Genomic DNA, 16,494 nt, shown 5'->3' on the forward strand with positions numbered 1-16,494 from the left:
TTAGACCAATGGACAGATCACCCAAACAGAAAATAAATAAGGAAACACAAGCGTTAAATGATACAACAGACCAGATAGATTTAATTGATATTTATGGGACATTCCAACCAAAACCAGCAGATTACACATTCTTCTCAAGTGCGCACAGAACATTCTCCAGGATACATCACATCTTGGGTCACAAATCAAGCCATAGTAAATTTAAGAAATTTGAAATCGTATCAAGCATATTTTCTGACTACACTGTGAGATTAGAAATCAATTACAGGGGACAAACTGTAAAAAAACAGAAACACATGAGGCTAAACAATATGTTACTAAATAAACAAGAGATCACTGAAGAAATCAAAGAGGAAATCAAAAAATGCCTAGAGACAAATGACAATGAAAACATGATATCCAAAACCTATGGGATGCGGCAAAAGCAGTTCTAAGAGGGAAGTTTATAGCTACACAAGTGTACCTCAAGAAACAAGAAAAATCTCAAATAAACAATCTAACCTTATACCTAAAGGAACTAGAGAAAGAAGAACAAACAAAACCCAAAGTTAGCAGAAGGAAAGAAATCATAAAGATCAGAGCAGAAATAAATGAAACGGAAAGAAAGAAAACAATAGCAAAGATCGATAAAACTAAAAGCTGGTTCTTTGAGAAGATAAACAAAATTGATAAACCATTAGCCAGACTCATCAACAAAAAGAGGGAGAGGACTCAAATCAATAAAATTAGAAATGAAAGAGGAAAAGTTACAACAGACATAGCAGAAATACAAAGCATCCTAAAGACTACTACAAGTAACTCTATGCCAATAAAATGGACAACCTGGAAGAAATGGACAAATTCTTAGAAAGGTATAACCTTTCAAGACTGAACAAGGAAGAAATAGAAAATATGACCAGACCAACCACAAGTAATGAAATTGAAACTGTGATTAAAAATCTTCAAACAAACAAAAGTCCAGGACCAGATGGCTTCACACGTGAATTCTATCAAACATTGAGAGAAGAGCTAGCACCCATCCTTCTCAAACTTCCAAAAAATTGCAAAGGAAGGAACACTCCCAAACTCATTCTTTGAGGCCACCATCACCCTGATACCAAAACCAGACAAAGACGTCACAAAAAAAGAAAATTACAGAACAATATCACTGATGAATATAGATGTAAAAATCCTCAACAAAACACTAGCAAACAGAATCCAACAACACATTAAAAGGATCATACACCATGATCAAGTGGGATTTATCCCAGGGATGCAAGGATTCTTCAGTATATGCAAATCAACCCATGTGATACACCATATTAACAAATTGAAGAAGAAAAACCATGTGATCATCTCAATAGATGCAGAAAAAGCTTTTGACAAAATTCAACACCCATTTATGATAAAAACTCTCCAGAAAGTGGACACAGAGGGAACCTACCTCAACATAATAAAGGCCATATATGACAAACCCACAGCAAATATCATTCTCAATGGTGAAAAACTGAAAGCATCTCCTCTAAGATCAGGAACAAGACAAGGTTACCCACTCTCGCCACTATTATTCAATGTAGTTTTGTAAGTCATACCCATGGCAATCAGAGAAGAAAAAGAAATAAAAGGAATACAAATTGGAAAAGAAGAAGTAAAACTGTCACTGTTTGCAGATGACATGATACTATATATAGAGAATCCTAAAGATGCCACCAGAAAACTATTAGAGCTAATCAATGAATCTGGTAAAGTTGCAGGATACAAAATTAATGCACAGAAATCTCTTGCATTCCTATACACTAATGATGAAGAATCTGAAAGAGAAATTAAGGAAATACTCCCATTTACCATTGCAACAAAAAGAATAAAACGTCTAGGAATAAACCTACCTAGGGAGACAAAAACCTGTATGCAGAAAACTATAAGACACTGATGAAAGAAATTAAAGATGATACCAACAGATGGAGAGATATACCATGTTCTTGGATTGGAAGAATCAATATTGTGAAAATGACCCTACTACCCAAAACAATCTACAGATTCAATGCAATCCCTATCAAATTACCAATGGCATTTTTTACAGAACTAGAACAAAAAATTTTAAAATTTGTACGGAGACACAAAAGACCCCAAATAGCCAAAGCAGTCTTAGGGGAAAAAAACGGAGCTGGAGGAATCAGACTCCCTGACTTCAGACAATACTACAAAGCTACAGTAATCAAGACAATATGGTACTGGCACAAAAACAGAAATATAGATCAATGCAACAAGATAGAAAGCCCAGAGATAAACCCACGCACCTATGTTCAACTAATCTATGACAAAGGAGGCAAGGATATACAATGGAGAAAAGACAGTCTCTTCAATAAGTGGTGCTGGAAAACTGGACAGCTACATGTAAAAGAATGAAATTAGAACACTCCCTAACCCCATACACAAAAATAAACTCAAAATGGATTAAAGACCTAAATGTAAGGCCAGACACTATAAAACTCTTAGAGGAAAACATAGGCAGAACACTCTTTGACAGAAATCACAGCAAGACCTTTTTTGAACCACCTCCTAGAGTAATGGAAATAAAAACAAAAAGAAACAAATGGGACCTAATGAAACTTAAAAGCTTTTGCACAGCCAAGGAAACCATAAACAAGATGAAAAGACAACCCTCAAAATGGGAGAAAATATTTGAAAACGAATCAATGGACAAAGTAGTAATCTCCAAAATATATAAACAGCTCATGCAGCTCAATATTAAAAAAAGAAATAACCCAATCCAAAAATGGGCAGAAGACCTAAACAGACATTTCTCCAAAGAAGACATACAGATGGCCAAGAAGCTGCTCAACATCACTAATTATTAGAGAAATGCAAATCAAAATTACAATGAGGTATCACCTCACACCAGTTAGAATGGGCATCATCAGAAAATCTACAAACAAATGCTGGAGAGGGTGTGGAGAAAAGGGAACCCTCTTGCAGTGTTGGTGGGAATGTAAATTGATACAGCCACTATGGAGAACAGAATGGAGGTTCCTTAAAAAACTAAAAATAGAATTACCATATGACCCAGCAATCCCACTATTGGGCATATACCCAGAGAAAACCATAATTCAAAAAGACACGTGCACCCCAATGTTCACTGCAGCACTATTTACAATAGCCAGGTCATGGAAGCCCATCGACAGATGAATGGATAAAGAAGATGTGGTACATATATATAATGGAATCTTACTCAGCCATAAAAAGGAACGTAATTGGGTCATGTGTAGAGATGTGGATGGATCTAGAGACTGTCATACAGAGTGAAGTAAGTCAGAAAGAGAAGAACAAATATCATATATTAACGCATATATGTGGAACCTAGAAAAATGGTACAGATGAACTGGTTTGCAGGGCAGAAATTGAAACACAGATGTAGAGAACAAATGTATGGACACCAAGGGGGGAAAGTGGCGGGGTGGTGGTGGTGGTGGTGTGATGAATTGGGAGATTGGGATTGACATGTATACACTGACGTGTATAAAATGGATGACTAATAAGAACCTGCTGTATAAAAAATAAAATAAAATTCAAAAATTAAACAAAAGAAAATCAAAACTCCAAAATGCTAATGGAAGAAATCAAAGATGATCTAAATAAATGGAGAGACACACAAGACACACAGTGTTCATAGACTGGAAGACTCAACATAGTAAACATGTCAATTCTTCACTAATTGATATGCAGGTTTAATGCAATTCCTATCAAAATGCCAATAAGATTTTAAATATAGACATTAGTATTCTAAAATTTATACATAAAGGCAAAGGAACCCAAATAGCAAAAACGGTTTTGAAAAAGAAGTGAGAGGAATCAATCTATATGATTTGAAGAGGTATTTTATAGGTAGAGTAATCAATTATCAGAGAGTAGGACCAGTAGAGGGATAGACACCTAAATGAATGCAACAGAATAAAAAAACTCAAAAATACATCAACACAAGTATACGCAAATAATTTTTGAGAAAGGTGCAAAAGCAATTCAGTGAAGAAACAGCCTTTTCAACCAGTGGTCCTGGAGTAGTGGGACCTCTGAAGGTTAAAAAATGGACCTCAACCTACTCCTTACCCCTTACATAAAAATTTACTCAAAATAAATCATAAACTTAAATATAAAGCTATACAAAACTTTTGGTAAAAAACGGGAAAACCTAGGGTTAGGCATTGAGTCCTTAGCCTGGATGCCCAAGCATGATACGTAAAAGGAAAATTGATAAAGTGACCTCATCAAAATTAAAAACTTTTGGGCTTCCCTGGTGGCGCAGCAGTTGAGAGTCCGCCTGCCCATGCAGGGGACACGGGTTCGTGCCCCGGTCTGCGAAGATCCCATATGCCGCGGAGCGGCTGGGCCCGTGAGCCATGGCCGTTGAGCCTGCGCGTCCGGAGCCTGTGCTCCGCAACGGGAGAGGCCGCAACAGTGAAAGGCCTGCGAACCGCAAAAAAAAAAAAAAAAAAAAAAAAATTAAAAACTTTTGCTCTGTGATAGGCCCTGTGAACAGCATGAAAGACAAGGTACAGACTGTGAGAAAATATTTGTGAGCCACATATTTGATGAAGAGTATCTAGAATATGTAAAGAATGCTCAAAACTCAAAAAAAGAGAAACAATCCCATTAGAAAATGGGCAAAGACATGAACAGACGTTTCACCAAAGAGGATATACAGATGGTAAATAAGCACATGAAAATATGTTCAACATCATCAGCCACTAGGGAAACAAGAATTAAAACCACAATGAGATATCAGTACATATCTGTAAGAATGACTAAAATAAAAATTAGTGACAACACCAAATGTTGGCAAGGATGCAGAGAAACTGGGTCACACATACACTGCTGGTGGGAATGTAAAATGGTAGAGCCACTCTGAAAAACAGTTTGGGAGTTGGGCTTTCCAGGTGGTGCAGTGGTTGAGAATCCGCCTGCCAATGCAGGGGACACGGGTTCGAGCCCTGGTCTGGGAAGATCCCACATGCCACAGAGCAACTAAGCCCGTGCGCCACAACTACTGAGCCTGTGCTCTAGAGCCCACAAGCCACAACTACTGAAGCCTGTGCGCCCTAGAGCCCATGTCCCACAAGAGATGCCACCACAATGAGAAGCCCGCAAACTGCAATGAAGAGTAGCCCCTGCTCACCACAACTAGAGAAAGCCCACGTGCAGCAACGAAGACCCAACGCAGCCAAAAACAAATTAATAATTTAAAAAAAAACAGTCTGAAAGTTTTAAAAAGAATTAAACATATGATTATCATACAACCTAGCAATTCCACTCTGGGCATTTATTCCAGAGAAATGAAAACTTATATTCACATAAAAATCTGTAAACAAATATTCATAGCAGCTTTATTCATAATAGTAAAAAACTAGAAATAAAAAACTGGAAATCCAGATGTTATTCAACGGGTGAATGATTAAACTGTGGTACATCCATATCATGGAATACTACTCACAACAGAAAGGGTGAACTACTGATACACTCAACAACTTGTATTAATCTCCAGTGAATTATGCTGAGTGCAAAAGGCCAATCCCAATGGTTATATATACTGTGTGATTCCATTTATATAACACTCTGAAAAATTGGAGAAATGAAGGGCAGATTAGTAGTTGCTAGGGGTTAAGCATGGGGGTAAGGAAACAGGGTAGGAGGGAATTGGGTGTGGCTACAGAAAGACCACACAGGGATCCTTGTAGTGATAGAATTGTTCTGTATCTTGATTCTGTCAGTGTCAAGTCCTGGTTATGATGTTGTACTATAGTTTTGCAAGACATTATCACTAGAGGAAACTGGTAAAGGGTACAGACAATCTCTATTATTTCTTACAATTGCATGTGCTTCTACAATTATCTCAAAAAGTTTAATTAAAAAAGAAAAAAACAGGAACAAACCCATAAATCATACTATTTACTTACTGAGCATCTGTTATATGGCCAGGCCCTATGTCAGGTACTCACATGAAATATTTCTTATTTTATTTTTCATGAACTCTATAAATATTATGCCTATTTCCTAAATCATCTTTCTGGAATACTGTTTCTCTGTGACACTAATAGTCTTCCTTGAGAGGTGTTCTGCAAAAAGGGTTCCTTAATTAAGTAGTTTGAGAAACAGAAAAACAATTATTTTCTTTTCTACTGTAGGATTTTTCAAGGCCTTTAATAAACTCATGTACATTATAAATATTCAAAAGGAGGCCATCACACATAGCTTTCCTCAAATTTCTTTAATTTTAGAATTCTTGGTTTCATGTGATGCCTATTAACAACTTACTTAAAGAATTAGTATTTCTTGCAATATACCATAATAAAGTTGGGTTGTAAGTTTTCTATCAGTATCCCTTCTGGAGTTGGGTTTTATGTGTTATTTCAGTTTAGGCTACAGATTTACCACCTAAGTGTACTCTTTTGATGATCCAAACTACTTACCATGTAACAATATAAATAGATCGAACTACTAATGTGAAGACCAACATTCCATACATGACCTGAAGAAGAAAGAGAAAATGAAGTTAGTAAAATCATGATTCTTTGGCAAAGGAAGTATATTTGCCTACAAAAATAGTCCTCCCAGTTAAATGTAAACATTTATTATCTTTCATTACATTTTAAAGAACAGATGTGTAATTATATAATGAAGAGTTATACTAACCTTTGAGGAAAGAGCCTGCTTGTGAATAATCAATATCAGAAGTCTCATGTCAATTTTAATCTGAATGGTTCCATGAAATTTTAAATATATGCTAAAACCTGAACAAATGCTGTATTTTTGTCTCATATTCCCTAGAGATCCTTTCCTTCTTGTTAGCTTCACTTTCAGCAAATGATTCTACTTCCCATCTTATAAATCTGAACTCTTTTAAACTCTCCTCCCAGGTGTTTGTGCATTCATATGCATCCTCTCCCTGCATTCTTTCTCCCATTCCTAGTTTCTAAAGAAAGTGGTGCCCATTTTTTCTTGACTGAGGTTAATCTACTCCCCTGTGTTCTTTATTCTATATGCTCCCACATCTTCCCAGACTTGGCTCCAACAACTAACCTCTTTCTCTTCTATACTGAGCACTGGATAGGTACTACTACCTGGAAACCTGAACCTAGTGGGAAAATTTAACTTTTAAAAGTGTGAAATATTAAATACAAGAAAACTGCATAGAATATAAATGTATAACTTAAATATTTATAAAGCCAATAACTGGGAAAGTACCATTCAGGTCAAGACACATGTTATCTCTTCCCAGTCCAACCCTCTCCCCTACTCCTTAGAGGAAACCACTCTCCTGACTTTTAAAATAAACACATTTTCTTGCTTTTCTTTACATGTTTACTAACTTAAACTGGCGTCCTAAATATGCACTCCTAAATAAGTTTTTAAAATTTTAATTTACAATAGAATAATGTTACATACATTTGTTTTTGTTTTATCTTTTAGAATTCAATTATGTTGAATATGTAGCCATAGTTCATTCATTTTTGATATCACATAAATAAATACCACAATTTATTTACCAATTCTTGTGGTGATGGACATTTTGAGGTTATTTCCAGTTTTCACTGCTATGAACATTTCTACGCATATATTCTAATACACACATACAAAAGTTTCTCCAGGGTATGTACCTAGGAATGTAACTGCTGGGTCAGAGGGTATATTATTATCAAAATTACTAAAAATGTCAAACTGTTTTCCAAAGTGGTTATACCAACCTTTACTCCAACCAATGTGTATTCTGAGTGTTTCTTTTATGCCACATACTCAAAACATGATATAGTCAGACTTCTAAATTTTTGTCATTCTATGTGGTTTTTAATATGTATTTCTCCGATTACAGATTGAACACTGTATGTTTCTGTTCACTGGCCAATTGATATCTGCTATTGTTCAAACCTATTTTTTTATTCGGTTGTCTGTCATTTTCTTACTTACTTGTTCCTGTTTCAACTTTTAAAAACTTTTAAATTAAAATTAAAATATAACACACACACAAAGTGCTCAAAACATAAACACTGTTCGAGGATTATCACAAAACAAATATCTTTGCAATTTTTTACTTCGTAGGTCAAAAAACTGAACTTTGGCAGAATACCATAAATCAACCTCATACCCCTCTCAAGTTCTATACCCTTCTCTTCCCCGAGGTTTACCACTATACTGACTTCTCACATTAGAGTTCAGTTTTGCCTGTTTGGAACCTCAATATAAACGGAACTCTGTTTTATATACTTGTGTCAAGCTTCTTTTACTCAGTATTGTGTTTGTGAGCCTCATTCAACTTGTTATATGAGCTGTGGTATATCAGTGTTCATTGCTATCTAATATTCCATTATTTAAATATGTATATTTTATATATCCATTTTTACTGCTGGTGGACATTGGGGTCTAAGTTTTAGCTATTTATAATAATCCTGCTATAAACATATATAACATAGGAAGAACACTCTTTGACATAAATCACAGCAAGATCCTTTTTGACCCACCTCCTAGAGTAATGGAAATAAAAACAAAAATAAACAAATGGGACCTAATGAAACTTAAAAACTTTTGCACGGCAGAGGAAACCATAAACAAGATGAAAAGACAACCCTCAGAATGGGAGAAAATATTTGCAAATGAAGCAACTGACAAAGGATTAATCCCCAAAAGATACAAGCAGCCCATGAAGCTCAATATCAAAAAAACAAACCACCTAATCCAAAAATGAGCAGAAGAGCTAAACAGACATTTCTCCAAAGAAGATATACAGATTGAAAGGATGCTCAACATTACTAATCATTAGAGAAATGCAAATCAAAACCACCATGAGGTGTCACCTCACACGGGTCAGAATGGCCATCATCAAGAAATCTACAAACAATAAATGCTGGAGAGGGTGTGGAGAAAAGGGAACCCTCTTGCACTGTTGATGGGAATGTAAATTGATACAGCCACTATGGAGAACAGTATGGAGGCTCCTTAAAAAACTAAAAATAGAACTACCATATGACCCAGCAATCCCACTACTGGGCATATACCCTGAGAAAAGCATAATTCAAAAAGTCATGTACCACAATATTCATTGCAGCACTATTTACAATAGCCAGAACATGGAAGTAACCTAAATGTCCATCAACAGATGAATGGATAAAGAAGATGTAGCACACATATACAATGAAATATTACTCAGCCATAAAAGGAAACGACATTGAGTTATTTGTAGTGAGGTGGATGGACCTAGAGTCTGTCATACATTGAAGTCAGTCAGAAATAGGAAAACAAATACCATATGCTAACACATATATATGGAATCTAAAAAAACCAATGGTTCTGATGAACCTAGGGGCAGGACAGGAATAAAGATGCAGATGTAGAGAATGGACTTGAGGACATGGAGAGGGGGAAGGGTAAGCTGGGACAAAGTGAGAGAGTAGCACTGACATATATACACTACCAAATGTAAAATAGATAGCTAGTGGGAAGCAGCTGCATCACACGAGGAGATCAGCTCGGTGCTTTGTGACCACCTAGAGAGGTGGGATAGGGAGGGTGGGAGGGAGAAGCAAGAGGGAGGGGCTATGGGGATATATGTATACATATAGCTGATTCACTTTGTTATACAGCAGAAACTAACACAACATTGTAAAGCAATTATACTCCAATAAAGATGTTAAAAAATATATGTGTGTGTGTGTGTGTGTGTGTGTGTGTAATTTTTGGTGTACATGTTCAGGGATTTCTACTGGGCATAGGAGCCAAGCTGCTGGATCACAGCATATGTATAAACTCAAGTTTAGTGGTTTTTACAAACTCTTTTCCAAGGTGGTTATACCGATTAACACTCCCACGTGCAGTGTATGAGTGTTGCTTAATAGCCTTGCTAGTCAGCCCTCGGTACTATAAAGTCTTTTTTATTTTAGCCAGTCCTTCTCTATCAATAGAAATACTTTCCCCTTAAAGACTATTTTGTCTGATATTAAAATAACTATACCATATTTCGTTTGCTTAGTGTTTGCATGGTATATATATTTTTCCATACTTTCACTTTCAAGTGAAATCCAAGCTTTTTTTTAAATGTAGCCATTGAGTATGTAGTGGTATTTCATTGTGTTTTCAATTTTCATTTTCATGATGACTAATATAGATTGAATATCACTTCATATGTTTATTGGCCATTTGGATATAATCTTTTGTGAAATGTCTCATCCATTTTTCTACTGGGTCTCCTACTTTTTTTTATTGGTTTGCAGGATGTCTTTACATATACTAGTCTTTGCTTGATTATATGTGTTGTGAATATCTTATTCCACTCTATAGTGTTATATGTTCACTCTCTTTGTGGTGTCTTTTTATGACCCTAAATTCTTAATTTTAAGATTAAATTAGTGTTGTCTGTGTCTTGTAATAACAGTATAGTTATTTATTTATTTAGGTATTCTTTAATGTCTGTAAATGTGCTTTATAATTTCTTCCATATATAGGTCTTAGACATTTATGCTAGATTTACTCCTAGGTACTTCATAAATACTTCTAGATGATTATCATAAGTAGTGATTCTTAAATGTCATTTTCTACCTGTTTGATGCTATTATATATAAATACAACCATTTTTTTGCAAACTGCTTTTATTTAATGTGACTTTACCTTTTAAAATCTCTTCTAACAATTTATTTGTAGAGTCTTTAGGTTTTCCCTATATATATTTGTATATCACTTGTGAATATTTACAGTTTTGTCTCACCCTTTTTAATTCAATAATTTTCTTTTTCTTGCTTAACTGAGTGGGCCTGGTCCTCCAGTACAATATGAATAGAATTGGTGATAACAAGTACTGCTATCTCATGCTCAGTCTCAAAGAGAAAGCTTTCAATGGTTCATCACTAAGTGTTACATTGAGTGTAGGATTAAAAAAATTTTTTTAAATAATCTTCATCAGATTAAGAAGCCCTCTTTTATTTCTAGTTTGCTAGGAGTTTTTAAAAATCATGAATTAATATATTTTATCGAATACTTTTTCTGTATCTCTTGAGATAATCATAATTTTTGTCCTTTAATCTTTTAATATAATTTTCTAATACTGATTAATAGTCTAACCAACTTGATACTCCTGGGTGATATCTAATTTAGTCATGATGCTTTATCCTATTTTTGTTTATATTGGCTGATTTGGTTTAGAAATATTTTGCCTAGGACTTCTGCCTGTTATTTTAACTCTTTCAAACTCTCCTTACTGGTATTAAAGTTTTGCTTGCCTCATACATGAGTTGGAGAGTATCTCTTCTTTTTGTTCAATTCACTATGAGAATCTGTGTAAGACTGGAATTATTTCTTCTTTTAATGTGTGGTAAACATTCTAGCAAAGTCATATTCGCACACAAATTTCTGACTACTGATTGAACCACTTTTCATTGTTATAGGATAATTCAGGTTTTGTATTCTCTGTAAGTTTCTACAGGTTATACATTTTTTGGGAATTTGTCCATTTAAAAAATAAAAATGAAAAATGTAAATTTATTGGCATAAAGTTGTTCATAATATTTAATTAACTTTTTAATGTCGCCAGGACTTGATGTGATATCACTTTTTCATTTCTTCTTTTTTTAATATTTATTTATTTTTTGGCTGCGTCAGGTCTTAGTTGCGGCACGTGGGATCTTTCATTGTGATGCATGAGCTCACTAGCTGTGATATGTGAGATCTCACAGTGCGCGGGCTCATTAGTTGAGGTGCACAGGCTCTCTAGTTGTGGTGCGCGGGCTGCAGAGCACATGGGCTGATTAGTTGTGGCACGCATGCTCTCTAGTTGTGATGCACAGCCTCAGTAGTTGTGGTGGGCAGGTTTAGTTGCCCCGTGGCGTGTGGGATCTTAGTTCCCCGACCAGGGATCGAACTGGCATCCCCTGCACTGCAAGATGGATTCTTAACCACTGGACCACCAGGGAAGTCCCTTCATATCTGATATTGTTTGTGCTTGCCTTTTCCCCTCTTGATCAAATTCACCAAGGGTATGTTAGTTTTACTTGTCTGTTTAAAGAAGCAACTTTTGGCTTTGCTGATGCTCCCCATAGTATATTTGTTTTCTATTGTATTCCTTTTTGCTTTTATCTTTCACTTCTTGAAATATACGCTATATCCTTCCTTTTTTAGCCTTTTTTTCCTGGTACACACATTTTAAGGCTAGATATTTCCCTCCAAATATGAATTTTGCTGAATCCAATTTTTTTTTAATGTAGCCATTCTTTTATATACATATATATATTTATTTTGGCTGCTCTGGGTCTTGGTTGCTGTACATGGGATCTTTGTTGAGGCATGTGGCATCTTTAGTTGTGGCATGCGGACTTCTTAGTTGCGGCATGCATGCAGGTTCTAGTTTCCCGACCAGGGATCGAACCCGGACCCCCTGAATTGGAAGCATGGAGTCTTACCCACTGGACCACCAGAAGGTCTCCCAAGTTTTAACATGTATTTATTTTCATTGATGCAATTCAAAATATTTTCCAATTTCTATGATTGGAAATTTCTATATTTCTTTGATCTATATTATTTAAAATTATATTACTTAAATTCTAACATAATTGCATTACAGTCAGAAATTATATTCTGATTACAGTCCTTTGAAATTTGTTAAGACTTACTGTATGAGCAAGTGTATGGTCAATTTTTGTAAATGTGGAAAAACAAAGTGTTTCTGCAATTGTTGGGTACAGTATTTTACATTTGCTCTATAGGTCAAGTTTTTTAATCAAGCAGTTTAAATCTTCTATATCTTCTTGAGTTACTGAGAGTTGTATATTAAAATCCCAAAAGATTATAGATTTTTCTATTTTTTCTTCTAGTTCAGTCTTTTTTTTTCATTATATATGTTGAGGTATTATATATATTAAAGGTACATACAAGTTTTAAATTAATACAATTTTCTGAATTGAATACTTTTAATACTACAAAGTAATCCTTCTCTATCAATAGAAATATTTTCCCCTTAAAGTCTATTTTGTCTGATATTAAAATAACTATACCATATTTCTTTTGCTTAGTGTTTGCATGGTATATATATTTTTCCATACTTTCACTTTCAACCTTTCTATACCCTGATGTTTTAGGTGGACTCTCTTATAAGGCCCTGCTATGACTCCGCCTACTACTTGTGGTCTATTAAATGGAATCCAAGAAATATGTATTGAGCATTGTACTAGACCCTGGGGACATCATGGTCTGGGTAAAGGGTTAACTAATATCCAGCCTGGGATGATGTAGGCCTGGCTGCATATGACCTCAAGTCTCCCAGCCTTGAATACAACAGTTAAGATAAATGGGGAATGTTGTGTCTGCTTTTGTTGTTGTGAAGGACTGCACCTAGGTTGCAGGCTTGGGGCCTGCATTAGAACAGTATAAAAGATGCCTATTATAAAGAATGGTAGGGGAAAAAAAAAAAGAAATAAAAAAGGGGCTGTAGCTTCTGCATGTTACAGTGACTTCCACTACACTTAGCTCTCATCCCTGGCAGATGTACACAACTTATGTGGATGAGAGGGCAAAAGAAGCTGTGTATAAGGATAGCGCTGAATCTCCTGATGAGATGAAAACGTTACACTTGCTGTATCCTCGACCTAGTATTCTACAATAAAGCTAAGTAAACACAGTATTAGATGAAAGCTTATTAGAGACTGATTGCCCACCTGAATCAATAATTGCAGCCATGCTGCTATAATCGTGAACAAGAAAGGCATGATCCCTGCCCTCGCTGCATACAATCTAGTAAAGAGAGGTATAAGTAACCAGGCAGTTAAAATGTAGTATTTTAACTCTGTGATAGGGACTGAACAGAGTTATTTTCTAAGCACATAGGAAGGCCACCTAATCCAAACTTATGCAGGTCAGAAAGACTTCCATGGACTAGGGATGTAATGTACAACATAAGAAATATAATTAACACTGCTATACGTTATATATAAAAGTTGTTAAGAGAGTAAATCCTAAGAGTTCTTGTCACAAGGAAAAAAAATTTTTTTATTTCTTTAATGTTGTATCTATATAAGATGATGAATGTTCACTAAATTTACTGTGGTAATCGTTTCATGTTGTATGTAAGTCAAATCATTATGCTGTACACCTTAAACTTATACAGTGCTGTATGTCAATTATGTCTCAACAAAACTGGAAGAAAAAAAAGACTTTTTGGAGGATTTAATGTTTAATTTTATAACTGAAGTATTAGTAGGACAAGCATTATTAATAATAACAAACATTATTAAGAGAAGGTGGAAGACAGTAACGGTCATAGCTTACATTCTGGGGACTAGAAAAAAGTAATGCTGTCTAGAATATATTGTTGGAGAGAAGAGTGGGAAAAATGAAGTCAGAAAGGTAAGCAGAGGTCAAGTCTGGCTTTTCAAGTCATGTTAAGGAGTTGGACTTTATCTTAAGAACAATGCAAAGTCAATGAAAGTTTCAGCAGTAGCTCAAAATGATCACTCATGTATTAGAAAGATGTCCCTGTCACGATAGGTGGAGAATGAATTAGGAGGAGGCAAGACTGATGGAAAACAGACCACTGACAAAGTATTGCAGTGACCTAGGTGAGACATGGGGCCTGAACTAGGGTAGTGTTACTGGGAAAGGAGAAAAATGGATAAATTAGGGAAATATTTAGGGCTTAGACTGATAATTAATTTGATATGTGAGTTAGTATAAGTTGGGAAAAATCAATGATAGCCTGGTTTATGACTTAGGCAGTTGGGTGCATAGTGAAATTGTTTATTGTGTTAAAGAATAATATGAAAAGAAAGACAGGGGCTAAAAATGTTGACTTCATTTCTGGATATGTTTCGAGTTTGAGGTGCCAGTTAGATATCCAAGTGGAGATCTCTAGCAGGAGTTGGATATCTGGGTCTAAACCTTAGAAGAAAAAACTGAGCTGAATTAACAGATTTATGACTCATCAGCATAGAGAAGTCAAAAGAAATGGATTGTTCAGCGAGTATGTTAAACATAATAAATGCTGGATAAGAACGTATGCACTGGAAGTGCAATGGGGATTTTTCAAATGAATTTTCTTCTCTTCACAAGCACCTCTACCCTATACATTCTGATTCTCCCCTAGGAATCTGAAGCAGACCCTGCTAGTGGCCTACTCAGTATCTATTCTTGCCTCTGTCTTTATAGAAGACTGATTTTATTAGGCTGGCAATATGTCCAGCTATAAAATCTTGATTTCCCAGGCTTTCTTGAAGCTAGAGGTGTCCACATAACCTTTTTTCTATGCTTTATTTTATTTTATTTTATTTTTGTGGTACGCGGGCCTCTCACTGTTGTGGCCTCTCCCGTTGCAGAGCACAGGCTCCGGACGCGCAGGCTCAGCGGCCATGGCTCACGGGCCTAGCCGCTCCGCGGCATGTGGGATCTTTCCAGACCGGGGCACGAAACCATGTCCCCTGCATCGGCAGGCGGACTCTCAACCACTGCGCCACCAGGGAAGCCCTCTATGCATATTTTAAAGTAAGTCATTTTTTAAATAAAAATATAATAGAATACATACTTTTCCACTCCCTGCAATTTTCATCTAAAAATATTTTTACAAGGAATTTTCATCTTTCCATATTTAATAATTTTTTTGATCTTCAAACTCCAAAGACTATAAAAATATTATTAGTGTTTTCTCCCTGCTAAAGCATCATAGAAATATGCTGTGTGTAAACTGAGACCTGGTATTTATCCTTAAGTAGCCTATAGCCTAGGAAAAAAGCATGTTGTGATTTTGTTTATCAGTAAAAAGAAAAGTATCTCGAGCAAAGTAGAAAAACAATTTTTGGTTCTGTGACTTGGCATTAAGATGCCTGTGTGGAAAGATTTGAAGACAGATGAAAAAGAGAGGTAAACAGGGCAAATTAAGTGGGATGGGGCTGTAGTGTGGGACCTTGGAAACTGTAGATATACAATAATTATTTTGATAATGAGAGAGACTGACTTACAATATTTCTTCAGAGCTAACATTCTCCACTAAGGAATAGACTCATTCCTTATGGTCTATTCCTTGGATTAAGCCAAAACATGGAGAGGAGTTCCAAATAACTGACCAGTTTATTTTCTACCAAGTATTGGGTTGGCCAAAATGTTCGTTCGGGTTTGTTCGTAAGATTTTACAGACAAACCCAAACAAACTTTTTGGCCAACCCAATACTTATTGAACACCGACTGAATGAAAGCCATTGGACAAGACATTCATTCATCATTCAAAGATGAAAAGACACCCTATTCCTGACCTCAAAGAGCTCAGTCTAATAAAGGAGAGACACATGTAATCACATATCTAGTACGTGGATCTGGTTTCTAAATTCCATTCTCCACTCAAAAGAAACTAAGCCTCCATGGAGATCAGGCCTAGAGCAGGGAAAGAACAAGATGAGTCAAGAACATCTTCTTGTGCCAAAAAGTAAGAGATATTCAAAGAACGATGGGAACAGGTCAAAAGGACACAGACACCGGCCTGAAAGTGCTCCACTTGCCAAATCT

General features: G+C 35.8%; 1 protein-coding gene across 2 annotated transcripts in view; it reads right to left on the bottom strand.

Moving 5' to 3' along the window:
- ACER3 (alkaline ceramidase 3) overlaps positions 1-16,494 on the bottom strand; it is a gene marked incomplete at its 5' end in the record, with an annotated part of 196,778 nt that overhangs the window by 35,818 nt on the left and 144,466 nt on the right. For both annotated transcript variants that reach the window (XM_079709508.1, XM_079709507.1), the window contains one exon: positions 6,441-6,499. In XM_079709508.1, the coding sequence (XP_079565634.1) occupies positions 6,441-6,499 (59 nt within the window). The remainder of the gene's footprint in view (positions 1-6,440; positions 6,500-16,494) is intronic.

This window comes from Hyperoodon ampullatus (assembly GCF_949752795.1).
Source record: "Hyperoodon ampullatus genome assembly, chromosome: 7".
Classification (NCBI taxonomy): Eukaryota; Metazoa; Chordata; class Mammalia; order Artiodactyla; family Ziphiidae; genus Hyperoodon; species Hyperoodon ampullatus.